Source organism: Apium graveolens, chromosome 9, assembly GCF_009905375.1.
Source record: "Apium graveolens cultivar Ventura chromosome 9, ASM990537v1, whole genome shotgun sequence".
Lineage (NCBI taxonomy): Eukaryota > Viridiplantae > Streptophyta > Magnoliopsida > Apiales > Apiaceae > Apium > Apium graveolens.
This window is the reverse complement of record NC_133655.1, coordinates 20,331,314-20,346,546: the sequence shown is the minus strand read 5'-3', so window position 1 is coordinate 20,346,546 and position 15,233 is coordinate 20,331,314. Positions and strand designations below refer to the sequence as shown.

The following is a 15,233-nucleotide window of genomic DNA, read 5'->3' as shown; positions in this document are numbered from 1 at the left end:
ATTGCAGATTCTGCGGGTGGGTAATTTTAAACCGATAACTGCTTGCAGGATATTTGAGAGTGATGATTACACGACTCTTGTAATACCTACACTTTCAGTTTATAACAAAGCCAAACACTGCCATAGAATTTTGCAATTATTTTAAAATTTCCATTATCTTTATTTAATTATGAGCCACACGATGGTAAATGATCCAATGGTTATAAAATAGGTCTTCATAGTCTCCAAATAGATCGGGTCTCCATAGAACCCAAGATATATATGTGTGTGTATATATATATATATTATAAGCACTATATGAACTGTGAACATATCATTCGGTACATTTATTTCACAGCTTTACTCAAACCTCGTAACCATACCAATACAACACGAATTTAACTAAAATATAAGAATGATGTATTTTTAAAAAAAATGTATTTAAATCTTATTAGTCCTCAATTTATTTAAAAATCTGAAAGCAAGCTTTGATACCAACTTAATATTTGTCTCCAATGATTACACACTTATATTGATAAATTATTTCTATTAACCTCTAAATATAAATACAAGAAATGCATAATTCAAACATATTTAGTTATACACCATTAATGAACAAAATTGGTATACACCAACATATAAAAATTTTGGTATACACCAACGTGTATGACATGAAAACTAAAATTTGTATTTAACATGTTATAACTATGTTAGTTATGAAGCCACAACTGTTAATTATCATAAGCAAACCTAGTTATCTACATGGAAACCCTATGAGTTTCATATTTGATCCTTTAACTAGGAGATTCTTGTTCTTGAACAAGTCAATTCTAGAATAAAATAATGTTTGTAACTCTTGTAACACTATAAATGTAATGTCTGGAATAAATCTAGAAGAAGATCTTGATAATGCCTTGAAACTCATGATAATGACATCAGATTGGAGTTGCAATTATGAAAAAAAGATATCACCAAGTCCTAATTCGAGAAGTTCAGAGTGAAGTATTCGAGAATTCAATATTGAACTATTCGAGAAGTCGCTATAAAGGAGACCAAAATGAACTGATTCGAGAAGTGTAAATTGAACTAATTTGAATATTCGCCAATTCGAAAAGTCTACTGCAACAATTCGAGAAGTTCGCATTGATGCTTAAAGAAGTATGCATTACTAAATCGAGAAGTTTATTGTAGCTGAATAGACAAGTGCACTTTTCTAACACACTTCTAGAGTTATTGAATTAAAAATTGGATCAATCTTGAGGTTCATTACATGACAAATCACTGAAAAACTTTCAAGAACAAAAGGGATAATCAACATGTAAAATTTTGAGTGACTTTCACTGTACATATTGCACATGAAAAGTCTGCAACGTAACTGAAAGAGGAAATCTCATATAAAGCAGCAAAAAAATATTTGATATCTCGGTCGGAAAAGAAAGAAATGGTTAATATATTCAAGATAATTATGTATTTACAAAATACCGTCTCAATTTATCCTATTTCATCACTGTCTCAATTTATCCTATTTCATCATATCCGGGATGTGATATGGTTCCGATGGATTAATCGGATATGGACAGTTCCAATAAGATTTGATTCTTGAACAAAAATTCATTTCTGGATTTATTTCATCTATTCCATGATCGAAACATGGGAGGATACACGTTACACCAAAATTTTGAATCAGAAGAAAGATTTCAAGAAATGACAGATTTATTCACTCTATCAATAACCGAGCCGGATCTGGTGTATCATAAGGGATTTGCCTTTTCCATTGATTCCTATGAATTGGATCAAAAACAATTCTTGAATGCAGTATTCAACTCCAGGGACGAATCGAAAAAATCTTTATTGGCTCTACCTCCTTTTTTATGAAGAAAATGAGTTTTTTTTATCGAATGTTCATAAAAAAATGGGTTCGGATCTCCTGCGAAAATGATTTGGAATATCCAAAATAAAAAAAATGGTATTTCCTAGCAACAACCTAATAGAGGCAGTCAATCAATATAGATTGATCCGAAATCTGATTGAAATACAATATAGCACCTATAAGTACATAAAAAATATATTGAATCGATTCATTTTAATGAATAGATCTGATCGCAACTTCGAATATGAAATTCAAAGGGATAAAATAGGAAAGGATACTCTGAATCATAGAACTAGAATGAAATATATGATCAAACAACATTTATCGACTTTGAAAAAGAGTCAGAAGAGATGGTTCGATCCTCTTATTTTGATTTCTCGAACCGATAGATCCATGAATCAGGACCCTGATGCATATAGATATAAATGGTCCAATGGGAGCAATGATTTCCAGGAACATTTGGACCATTTCGTTTCTGAGCAGAAGCACCATTTTCGAGTAGTGTTCGATTGATTACATATTAATCAATATTCAATTGATTGGTCTGAGGTTATCGACAAAAAGGGTTTGTCTAAGCCATTTCATTTCTTTTTGTCCAAGTCACTTCTTTTTTTGTACAAGTTACTTTTCTTTTTGTCTAACTCACTTCCTTTTTTGTGAGTTTCGGGAATATTTCCATTCATAGGTCCGAGATCTACATGTATGAATTGAAAGGTCTGAATGATCAACTCTGCAATCAGTTATTAGAATCAATAGGTTTTCAAATCGTTCATTTGAAAAAATTGAAACCCTTCTTATTGGATGATCATGATATTTCCCAAAAATCTGAAATTTTTGATCAATGGAGGAACAATATCACCTTTTTTGTTCAATAAGATACCAAAGTGGATGGTTGACTCATTCCATAGTAGAAATAATCGTAGGAAATCCTTTGCCGACATGGATTCCTATTTCTCAATGATATTTCACAATCAAGACTATCGGCTGAACCTGTAAAACCATTTCATAAAAGATTATTGATATCTTCTTTTTATAAAGCAAATCGACTTCGATTCTTGAATAATCCACACCACTTCTGCTTCTATTGTAATAAAAGATTCTCTTTTTATGTGGAAAAGGACCGTATCAATAATTATGATTTTACGTATGGACTGAAAGTGTTTGTCCTAAATCCAATCATGTATGATGAGTTAGGAAGAACTTTCTTGTATTCTTATTTGATTTCATTAATATTAATAAAAGACTTGTTTTGGTTTTATTATGGGCTTTATCTATTTAAAGTGTTTTGAATAAGATGTTCCATAGTTTAGAGTAAAGCTTCTAGAATTATAATGAGATTGTAATAGTGAGATCTAGAATATGATAACTTTAGACTTAAACAGTTCCTGATCATATGATAAATGATCGGAAGTTAGTGAATCCGCAAAGATTGGTACATACTATGCTTGCTCCCTTCAGGAGGATGTCTGTTCTCATAGGCATTTGTGTGGTGACACTATAGCTAGTATGTAAATGCTTATTAGGGAATACGTTCATTGAACATGACTCGATAAGTTGGACAACTAATGGAGATACTCACGTGTCAATAGTTATTCACTGAGTGATAGTTGTACAAGTGTCCTTAGACTTGAGATCGTTAAAGTTATCTTGTATATAATGAACTGTGCTTTGGTTTAGTCCTTAGTCTCAAGGACATCCATTAGGTCTATTCTGGGCATAGGGATTTGTGTATGGAGATAGTTAACGTCAATAGAGGATCTACCCCTTCCAGTAAAGGAAGAGAATATCCTATGTTATTCTTAGTATGCGAGTTCTGGAATCTCTAGCCAGAGTGTATGAAATTAGAAAGGAGTTTCTAATTTGCATTAATATGAACTTTTCATTATGAATAAGAAATCATATGATTAAAATTGATAGGCCTGACACGAGATCCATGCCTTGTATTTAATCAGGATATTGTAAGGGTAACAGAAATTCATTGTACGGTAACTAGTCACTGACATGTTCTTGGTATTCTAAGCAGTGAATTCATATTATCCGGATAGTCGTGATATGTTGAGAAGCATCACTCACGATGTAGAATAAATATAATAAATCAGTTAATTATATTTAATGAATTTTAGAATTTATATGAATAATAAATAGAAGATTTATTATTATTTATTTCTACTACCGGCTTAATATTGAACCTACAAGGTCACATTATAAAAAGATTAATTTATTGATGAAGGTATTTTGAGAGAGCAAGTTGTTTTCTAAAGAGTTAAGAAAAATAATAATGATTAAAATAGTTTTAATTATTATTTAAACATTTTATAAGATAAAATGTGAGATTTATATAATAATATATATTGATATATTAATTATATGAAAACCTAGTGAGCCCTATATAAAGAATGAGATGAGAAGAGTTTTGGTATGCACTTGTGTTTTTGTGAAAACTTAGTTGCCACCCTCTCCTTCTTCTTCATCTCTCTCTCTCTTTCTCTCTCTCTCTCTCTCTCTCTCTCTCTCTCTCTCTCTCTCTCTCTCTCTCTCGAAAAGGGCACCACATTTATAAAGCTTCATCTTTATAAAAGCTTCATCGAAGGATTATTCTTGGTGGATATCAGTAGAGTGCTTCACACTCTGAGGAGCAACTGCTCGCATCCATTGTCATAAAGCTTCGATTTTCAAGGTATGATTACGATTCCTCCGCTCCCTTGATTTTATATGTTTTTCTATATGTGCGATACATGGTTTTACAGAATAATTGTTATATCATGATTCCGCTCGTTCATAAATTCCTTCATGGACAATTCCTCAATATCTTGTACATTCACAACCAATTTTTTTCTTTGCGCGTCGGTAAAAACATGCTTTTTGGGGGAGACATACTATTTCACCAATCGAGTCTCGGCTATCTAACATATTCATACCTAACAATTTTCCACAAGGTGGGGACGAAATGTATAACTTGTATAAATATTCCCATTTTCCAAGTCGATCCGATCCATTCGTTCGTAGAGCTATTTACTCGATCACATACATTTCTGGAACACCTCTTATAGAGGGACATATAGACAATTTTAAAAGAACTTATTGTCAACCTCTTTCGGATCTAAATCTATACAATTCAGAAGGGAAGAACTCGCATCAGTATCTCAAATTCAATTCAAACATGGGTTTAATTCACGTTGCATGTTCAGAGAAATATTTACCATCCGAAAAGAGAAAAAAAACAATGTCTTTTTCTTAAGAAATACGTTGAAAAACGACAGATGTATGGAACCTTTCAACGAGATAGTGCCTTTTCAACTCTCTCAAAATGGAATCGATTCCAAAGATATATACCATGGTTCATTACTTTGACATGGCACAAATATCTAAATTGAGTATTTTTAGATACTTTTTCAGGCCTATTACCGATACACTTATTGCCGATACACCGATTGACGATACTAAGTAGTAGTCAAAAATTTGTATCCATTTTTCATGATATTATGCATGTATTAGATATATCGTGTCGAATTCTTCAGAAAAAATCGGTTCTTCCACAACGGAATCTGATACGTAAGATTTCGAGTAAGTGTTTACATAATCTTCTTTTGTCTGAAGAAATGATTCATCGAAATAATGAGTCGCCATTGATATCTACACACCTGGGATCGCAAAATGTTTGGGAGTTCCTCTATTCAATCCTTTTCCTTCTTCTTGTTGCTGGATATCTCGTTCGTACACATCTTATCTTTGTTTCCCGGACCACTAATGAGTTACAGACGTAGTTTGAAAATGTCAAATCTTTGATGATTCCATCATCTATGATTGAGTTGCGAAAACTTCTAAATAGGTATCATACATCTGAACCGAATTCTTTCGGGTTACAGAATATTTTTCTAGTTGATCTGGAACAATTTGGAGATTCTCTAGAAGAAATACGGGGTTCTGTTTCTGGCGGCAACATGCTATTGGGTGGCGATTCCGCCTATCATATTATATTGGGCTTAAAAAATTAAAATCAAAATAGAAATAATTAGTTGAATTTTGTCGGTATAATTAGACTCAGGTTCAAACACAATCATGTAAACTATTGATTTATGGACAAAAATCAACAAAGTCATGTGGTGCCACATTTCCAGTTTTAGTAATAGCGCTTTTGCTCAATCAAGCCGTCATACCTGAATTTTTTCTTAAAATGTAAAAGGTAACTTTATCTTCAGTTCTATAATAGGATGAATTACTCTTTGGCGGTTAAATTTTCCAAAGTAGAAGAGTTTATATATATATATAGATATCTTGTATACACTGTATACACAGCTTGGAATAACTCTCTCAGAAAAAATAAAAACTGAGTTTGTCCTATACAAAATCATGTTATGACGTCATTATTACTTAATACAACTATTAAATTTTGAATATTCGGTTGTGTTTGTTTATTCATTATGTCTTTATTTTTAACACGCACACACGAGTATTATTGTGTTTTAACATTTATCGCGATCAAGGTTAAGAAGATCTTTTTTAAACCTTGAGATTAGATGGAAACTTCTTGAAATTTTCTTACATCTGACTATAAAAGTCATAAAAATACATTCACCTCCTCTATATTCAAGTACTTCGTACACTCAATATATAACAAACATATTTTTTTAAGCAATATTTTTAAAAAATTAATATTAACAAGATATAAGAAAGTAGAAAATAATAGATCATATATAAAATCTTATTATGTGTGTTCAGAAAAAAAGGAGTTAATTTATGTTTTGTACAAAGAATCATTTCGTGTATTTTTTTCAAAATTTATCATCATTGTTTAATTTTTACAACAATATTTTAATTGTAAATATCTTTATTTTTGCTCAGTTGCTTTCTATTTTATTAAATATGAAGTTAATCACTGAGTTCATTCAAATATATAAAGTAATTAGTTTCCAGTTTGATACTAATTTAATTTTTTTTGAAATAACTTAGTTATAAGAAGTTAAAAGTTTGAATCAATTTAATCACAGATAGTGTAAATGCTAATCTTGATACAAAATTTTAATTTAGCGATCAAATTAAGTGAAATTGAAAAGTAATAACCTAATTAATATATTTGGATAAAACGTGTGACCAAATATATATATTTTTTCCCTACCTATACTATATTATAATAGACGAAACATTAAAAGTTTGATAGTTTGTCGGTCGGTACTTGGTGAAATTACTTAATTACCCTTACTTAATTATTTCAATTCTAATTATTGGGTCGATCAATTGTAATTCTAATTGATATTGAAGTTAACTTCAATTCTAATTACTTTACCAATTTCAATTCTATTTTATATCGAACTCTATATCATTAAAATTTATGGTAAATTCAATATGTTTTAATGTCCCAACATAATGAAGACATTATATTTTTACCCTCAATAAAATAATAATTTTGTTATAATAACATTTCCCACTTACTAATGCTATTACTTTAAATAAGTTTAAATGTTCTAAAACGTTATGAACATGTAAATTTACTAATATAATTATTATGAAATCATATCATTTAAAGTTTTAAATGAATAAAATTAAGAATTGAATTTAATTTTTTTTAAAAAAATTATATAATATTAAAAAAAATCTGTGTCGTCCGTATATCAGACGGGTTTTATGCTAATTAATTTTTAAATGTAAGCACATGTTTTCAAAATTAATATAAATATATACCTTTTTCTTGAAGATAAAATTATTCTTAACGGAAAATAGGAAATGCCAAAACATTCCAGTATTATAGTACTGTATAAATGAAAATATTATTTTTTTACCCTATATTAACTATCTATAAAATAAATACAGGAAAAAAGTGCACGAGAAAGGGGAGAGAAGGATGAAAAAGAACGAAAATAAAAAACATCATCATCAGCAAGCAGCCACCAGAAACTATTAGCAACCAATCTCTCTCTCTCTCTCTCTCTCTCGCTCACACACACACACATCTTGCCCTTGTCTTTAAATTTTGATTACATATATGTATTTATATTTATGAAGTACTAAAAAAGACTCGATCTTGACTGGATTAACCAGCAAATAGTCCATGTAAGTGTTTGTAATCTTGTTTACTTTTTTAATTCTTGTAATACTGTAATTAAATTTTTTCATTTATTTTTACCCATTTTTGTACTTTTTATATGTCTTGTAGATGAAGCTGCTATCTGGGTATTGCAGATCATAGCTGGATCTTTATGTTCTTGGATCTTGAATTGTTGTTAACCAAGGTGAGCTTGTATCTTGTTATGATGAACTTGCATAAGTTAAAGATTGTTTTTTTTTTAATTTGACTTTGATTTGGAAGGTGTTTGTATGTCCAGGGGCGGACTCACCTATGGGCTGGGGTGGGTGCCAGCCCTGGTGAGTTTTATAACATGTTAAAAAATATTGTTAGGATTCTCCACTAAATTAATTTAGCCCGGGTTAAAAAATTCCAAAACAATAATCAGTAACAAATTTAAGCTATCATTTAGAGATTGAACTTTACTTGAACTTGGTGCTTCATATTTTAAATAAATATTAGCCGTCCTTTAAAATCATTTAGTACATGTCTTCAAAACTAATTTCATAATTCCCAAAGGTTTATATTTCTTTTTTAAATTCTGTAAAGATTAAAAGTTAAAAGTTCTTTTCTTGATAGTAATAACACATTAGTAAATTAGCAAAAAAAATAACACATTAGTAAATTTCCTTTGAATTGTATTTCACTTTTAACATATATAATTTTAGAGTAGTGCTAGGTTCCCCAAATATTTTACCCAAAAAATTTACCAAATGACATGACTGACAAATGACTGATTTTGATTCGTGGGCGCATACAAATGCACGTGGGGTCTCATATTATTATTAAAAAGGTTATCAAATATTCATATGACAGATCAGATTTGGGGAATTTTTTGGTGTAAAAATTTGGGGTATCTAACATTTTCCATTATTTTATATAAAATTTCATATTAAAGAATGCAGTTATTTTCCTTCACAAAATCAAATATTCTCCTTTTATTTTAGATTTAATTTGAGCATTTTTATGATAAGTTTCCAAAATTGTATTAACAAACAAATTTACAAACATGTGTTATATAAAATAAGTAAAAACGGTATAAGTAGATTCCTTTAGTAAAGTCAATATAACAAAATATTACTTATTACAATTTATTTTAATATTCATTTCGACATTACAAGCACATTAATTATATCATAAAAATATTGCTAAAAGAGAAAATGGCTTGTTAATCCTAACATGTATTTCACTCTGTGTAAAAAAAAACTTTTAGCCCTGGTCATATTAAAATCCTGGGTCCGCCCCTGTGTATGTCAATTAGAAAGAAAGGGCATGGTGGATTTATCTTTTTGATTTATTATGTTAAATGTTTGTTTGTTTGCAAGAACTATGGAATTTTTACTATTTATGGTTTGTACTCATTTTATCGCATTTAACAAGTTTGGATCAACTTTCTATTTTATTTCCGGGATGGTCTTAAATAAGTAATAGCACTATATCACTAGTTTTAATGATCTCATGGAAATGAACTACGAAATGACTGAAATTTAGTCCGTAGAATTATAGTACTTTAAGATAAGAGCAAGTAAGTCTGTGGATTATAATCTTACAAAACAAACATGGTCTTAGTTGTTTATATGTATAGCTTTAAAGTTGTTTTTATTTTGATGTTTCTTCTCAGATGGGATGGAAATTAGTATGGATGTTGCTCTTTTGATGGTGGTATAGAAAGCTTAGAGGGTGGTTTGATATTCTTTACCACATCTGTTAAGGTCAATCCGCAGTGGATGATACTGTTTCCATCTTTTTAGTTTTTAGCTGCAGAGCATTTTCAGAGGTCTTTTGTCATTGAAGGTTGTGGTGGGAAGAAGTTAATTCAATCGCAAAAGTAATGCTTAAACAAATACTTAATAGGCTCCCAAAGAAGCCACATAAGTCAAGCGAGAATCGCGATGGAGGATCATCTGGTTCATCTTCAATTGCTTCCACAAGTTCTAGAAGCAGTGACATAGCTAGTAATTGGGCTGGGAAGAATGCAGCTTCTCCTCGTGGTCTTAATTCTTCATCTGATTCAGGATTAAATAATGGAAACAAGAATCCTCTAAAGTTAGATGTGAAAGTGAGCGAGGCTCAAATGGTTCTTCAGTATGAAGCCTTGCCTAGTTTCAGAGATGTTTCAAACTCTGAAAAGCAAAATCTATTTATAAAAAAACTCAATCTATGTTGTGTTGTATTTGACTTTACGGACCCAACAAAGCATCTAAAAGAGAAGGACATCAAACGACAGACTTTAGTTGAACTTGTTGATTATGTCACTTCTGCCAATGGGAAATTCTCTGAAACTGTCATACAAGAAATTGTAAAGATGATATCCGCAAATTTATTTAGACCACTTACTACTCAATCTCGTGAGAACAAAATTGTGGATGGTTTTGATTTGGAAGAAGACGAGCCTATGATGGACCCATCATGGCCGCACTTGCAAATTGTGTATGAATTCCTTCTCAGGTTCGTGGCATCACCAGAGACAGATGCAAAGCTGGCTAAGCGGTACATTGATCACTCTTTCGTTACAAGGTTATTGGATCTTTTTGACTCGGAGGATCATAGAGAAAGGGAGTACTTGAAAACTGTTCTTCATCGTATATATGGAAAGTTTATGGTACACCGACCATTCATTCGGAAAGGAATTAATAACATATTCTTCCGTTTCATTTTTGAGACCGAGAAACATAATGGAATTGCAGAGCTACTAGAAATAATGGGCAGTATTATTAATGGGTTTGCTTTGCCCCTAAAAGAAGAGCATAAACTATTTCTTGTGCGGGCACTGATACCACTACACAAACCAAAATGTATACCTATGTATCATCAGCAGTTATCTTACTGCATTACACAATTTGTGGAGAAAGATTGTAAGCTTGCTGACACTGTTATAAGGGGCTTATTAAAGTATTGGCCAATTACTAATAGTTCAAAGGAAGTAATGTTTTTAAGTGAGCTGGAGGAAGTTTTAGAAGCAACCCAGGCGCCAGAGTTCCAGCGATGTATGGTAATTCTGTTTCGCCAAATAGCTCGCTGCATAAGTAGTTCACACTTTCAGGTATATGGTGTTTGATGATGTCCATTCATAGCTATCCCTATTCTTATTTATTTCACATTTATATGGGAAATGTTTTAGATTCATGTGCCTGTATGCTCACTAAGTAGTTCATGTTATATATTTACCCATAAAAGGTTTATTCTTTTGCATCAGAAAATATTGGACAACCTAACTTTTACCTAATTCGATAATATAAACCAACCTTGATTAGCACACATTTAGTTCATTATCTTTTGGGATGTGATGACTGGTGGCTGTTACATTCAGATGCTGCAGTTTTTATCCCTAATTACTAGTCCTTCTAGGCTGCTATTACTTTTCCTTACTTATTCCCACATATGAATCCCACGTATAAACAAAAATATACTTACCAGTTGCACATATAGTGCATGATGAGAGAAAAAAAATATTATCTGAAATATTATTAAGATTTTATATTCCCGTACTCTATAATATGATTCAGTATTTCAGTCAATATAAAACTATCCAAGTGACAGCCAATCATTATATGCTAAAGTTGAGGATATACATCTATATTTCTTCCCAGTCTTTAAATTTGAAATATTCCACTGTGTCTTTGACCACCTACAATTGGTTTAGGTTGGTGACTCTTTATCATGTTTGGCTAGGCACACGTCATATCCCATTGATTCCAGCCAATGTTTAGCTATGTAGGTTCCTCCATTTTAATTTACTAAAAATGAATTTATTCAAGATATCATTTGTTAAAATACACCATATTAAGAGCCCGTTTGGCTAGGCTTAAAAAATTTGCTTAAAGTGAAAAGTTAAAAGTCAAAATTTTCTTTTTGTGTAATTTTATTATTTTGTATAACTTATGAGTTATTAAGAATACAAAAATGAAAATTATTTTATATGAATTGTACATACAGATGATAATATTAACTTTTTTTAAATAAATTTTTCAAAAAACTATTAAGTTAGTTGAAAGAAGTACCTCATATCAACTTCTACTTCTGACTTTAAGCTGTTTTTTTTAAACTTCAAGTCACTTTTTGAATTATTACACAAACAGACATTTTTAACTTTAAGCCGGGGCTTAGAGGCCCAGCCCAACACCCTCTAATTTTATACCTGTGCGTCTCTTTCATTTCTAAAGCATGTAGCATTATTATTTTCTTTGTTTCAGGTCAATTGGGGAATGTTATAATTTTCCTGTTGAATTGTATTTTGCTCTATTGGACATAGTTGTACATGTGTATTTGGAATGGGACTTGGAATATGACAATGCATAGTTGCTTTCTCATTGCACATAGCTAAAATTTCTACATGTCTATGCCCTCAAATAGTAGACTATATATATATATATATATATGAGAAAAGTTCTATGGAGACCACATTTTTGTCGGAGACCTCGGAGACCACCTAAGTTTTGTAATTAAAACACTATGAAATATATTGTTTTGTGAAGTATGTTCTACGAATATCACTAATTTATTAAAGTTGTGGTCTCCAACAAAAACGTGGTCTCCATAGAACTTGACTTAGTTCTATGGATACCACATTTTTATCGGAGACCTCCGACCACCTAAGTTTTGTAATTAAAACACTATGAAATATATTGTTTTATGAAGTATGTTCTACAAATATCACTAATTTATTAAAATTGTGGTCTCCAACAAAAACGTGGTCTCCATAGAACTTGACTTATATATATATATATAATATTATATATTAAATTTATACCAGATGGAATAGAGCTGTAAGGCTAGAAACTTTTTCCCTTTATTATAATTATTAGACGTTTGACTTTTTGGCACACATCATTAGGAGTTCAATTATTTTATTTAAAATTTCCTTTTTGGGAATATAAGTAATAAGTTAATATTTTTATCCAAAAAATGAATTTTTTAAAAAATAATAATTCTAACTCCGTGGCGAAAGCTCCTAAAGATGTCTGCCTAAATGTCAAATGTTTAAAAACAGAGGGAGTATATACTTGAGCAATATTTGTGGCTTTTGATGTACCTGTTTGGCCTTTTAGACTAGTCTGATTTACAATGTGGCTGGCATAGGAAACTTATAAATTTCTGTTACAAATTTTGTTTGTTAAGAGTTAAATTATCCAAAGAATTAAGAAGCCTATAGTGCACCCCATTTTATGGTTTCTTATTTTAACTTGTCTGCATCATTTATATAAATTCCAGATTCTTCTTTTTTTAATAATTAATTGCGCTAGTCTATTTGACTATTCAAGTAGTCTTTACTCTCAAGCAATATACAAAATACAAGATATCATCAATGTTGAGTGCTTGCCAATTTGTACTAGCTTACAATCTGGGATACACGGATCTTTAAATTCATTAAATCGTATTTGATACATATTTTAATTTTTGTGTTAGCTTTAGAAAATACCCACACATGTGTGTGTGTGCGCGCGCGTACACGGCTTTTTCCCTAAATTTTGCATAACACAACTTCCATTTATTCTCTTTTTTTCCTAAAATGTAGAACATAATAAAAAATTATCCAACATGTTCAAATTATTATATAAATATCATTTAATGGGGTGTTTGGTTCATGATTAATGATTCCCGTTGACAAGAATCGGAACCTCACTCCATACGTTCGTGTTTGGATTAGCATTTTAGTTGTATAGAATGGGAATCTCTTTCTGTCTACGCGTGTAAACCATATCATTCCCATTTACCCCCATTGCCATATCACGTTGCCCCAATTCACATTCCCACCAACCATCCAAACGCTACCTTTCAAATATTTACATGTACACAATTGTAACAGGTAGCACAATAATATGAAATTATGTATTATGTTATTTCTTGTAATTGTCAGGATAAGAATACATGACCTTGATAAAACTTAAAAACCCCTTGACAGATGGTAGTCATTCTAACCACTTGTTATGTTTAGGATATAATATAACTCTATAGTGCTCCTTTGGCCTTCCAGGTTTAGCACAATACTTAATATGTATTTACTCAAAGGCTTACATTTTAAGGAAGGCAAGTGGGTGGCTAGTTGTCCTGTAAAGCTCTTCTATAAGTAGGAAATTTATCACGGTCGGAAGTCAAGTGCAGGCTTGTGGATCACTTTGACTTAAGAGTTAGCTTTTCATAGGTTCACCTTGCAGTCAAACCTCTTCTAACTATTTCTCTATGGTGTCTTCCTACTTCGTGTTAACAAACTGACTTAGATATTTTGTTTAAGCTCTAGGAATTATCAGCACTCAATGTTATAAAAAAAGGTATATGATCAATAACTAAGAATGAATGTGCTGGTGCCCATAAAATTATGTGATTTATAATTTAGAACAAACGTGCTGGTGCTTATAAAATTAGGAAAAAGTGAAGAGAAGAATTCTGCGGTGGATATAATTGTTTGGAACATGTGCAAGTGTTCACAAGCTTGAACTTGCATCATAAACTAGTATCACTATTCACTACTTTTAATGATAGTAACAGTAGTATGTTTGCTGATGATTTTTGTTTTACATTTTTGCCAGAAAATGATGGAGGTTATAATAATCTTTATACATAGAATCTTCCCCTCACTCTCCTTTCATTCTTTTACTTTTAGGTGGCAGAGAGGGCTTTGTTCTTGTGGAATAATGATCACATTGAAAATCTTATAAAACAAAATCGGAAAGTAATCTTGCCAATTATATTCCCTGCACTAGAGAGAAATTCTAAGAATCATTGGAGTCCGGCAGTGCAGAGCTTAACACTAAATGTGCGCAAAATATTCTTGGACACTGACCCTGAGCTATTCGAGGAGTGCTTGATTAAGTTTCAGGAAGAAGAAGCGCGAGAGCAAGAAACCAAGATGAAAAATGAACTAATATGGAAGCGCTTAGAAGATATGGCTGCGATAAAATCTTCAAGTAATGGGGCAGCGCTTGTCTCTGACCACAGCTAGTGTCTCATCGGACTAGAGAGTGAAGGCTATCGTTATTACTTATATGTGGTCAGTAAAAGAAGAATGTGTAATGGTTTTTAAGGCAATATTTTGCTTTCTCACATCTTGTAAAACTTGTGATTTATCAGGTCTTGAAGGAAACCATATCCATCGCTTAACCTTTTCCTAGTAACATGATTCCGGTAGACCTGTTACCGGATGGACATGATAAATGGAAAGTGTCATGGGCTACATTACATGGATATATGAGTGGAACTGGTTAGCAAGTTTACACTGCTCCGTTAGTGTTTAGAATGGTGGCACTGAGAGTTTTATTTTTGTGGAACCTGTAGATACTATAAATCATATATTTATAAATATATATATATATGTACTTTGTTATA

At 31.4% G+C, this 15,233-nt stretch overlaps 1 protein-coding gene across 2 annotated transcripts; it reads left to right on the top strand.

The window, feature by feature from the left end:
* The first annotated feature begins 7,677 nt into the window (after window positions 1-7,677).
* LOC141683810 (serine/threonine protein phosphatase 2A 59 kDa regulatory subunit B' eta isoform-like) lies at window positions 7,678-15,233 on the top strand. 2 transcript variants are annotated; one of them, XM_074488576.1, is made up of 5 exons: window positions 7,678-7,897; window positions 8,001-8,076; window positions 9,532-10,953; window positions 14,512-14,898; window positions 14,979-15,233. In XM_074488576.1, the coding sequence occupies exons 3-4, from the start codon at window positions 9,742-9,744 to the stop codon at window positions 14,848-14,850; spliced, it is 1,551 nt and encodes a 516-aa protein (XP_074344677.1). In that variant the 5' UTR covers window positions 7,678-7,897; window positions 8,001-8,076; window positions 9,532-9,741; the 3' UTR covers window positions 14,851-14,898; window positions 14,979-15,233. The 2 variants fall into 2 exon arrangements, with proteins under 2 accessions (XP_074344677.1, XP_074344676.1); XM_074488575.1 differs by having other exon boundaries at window positions 7,679-7,897; window positions 14,512-15,233.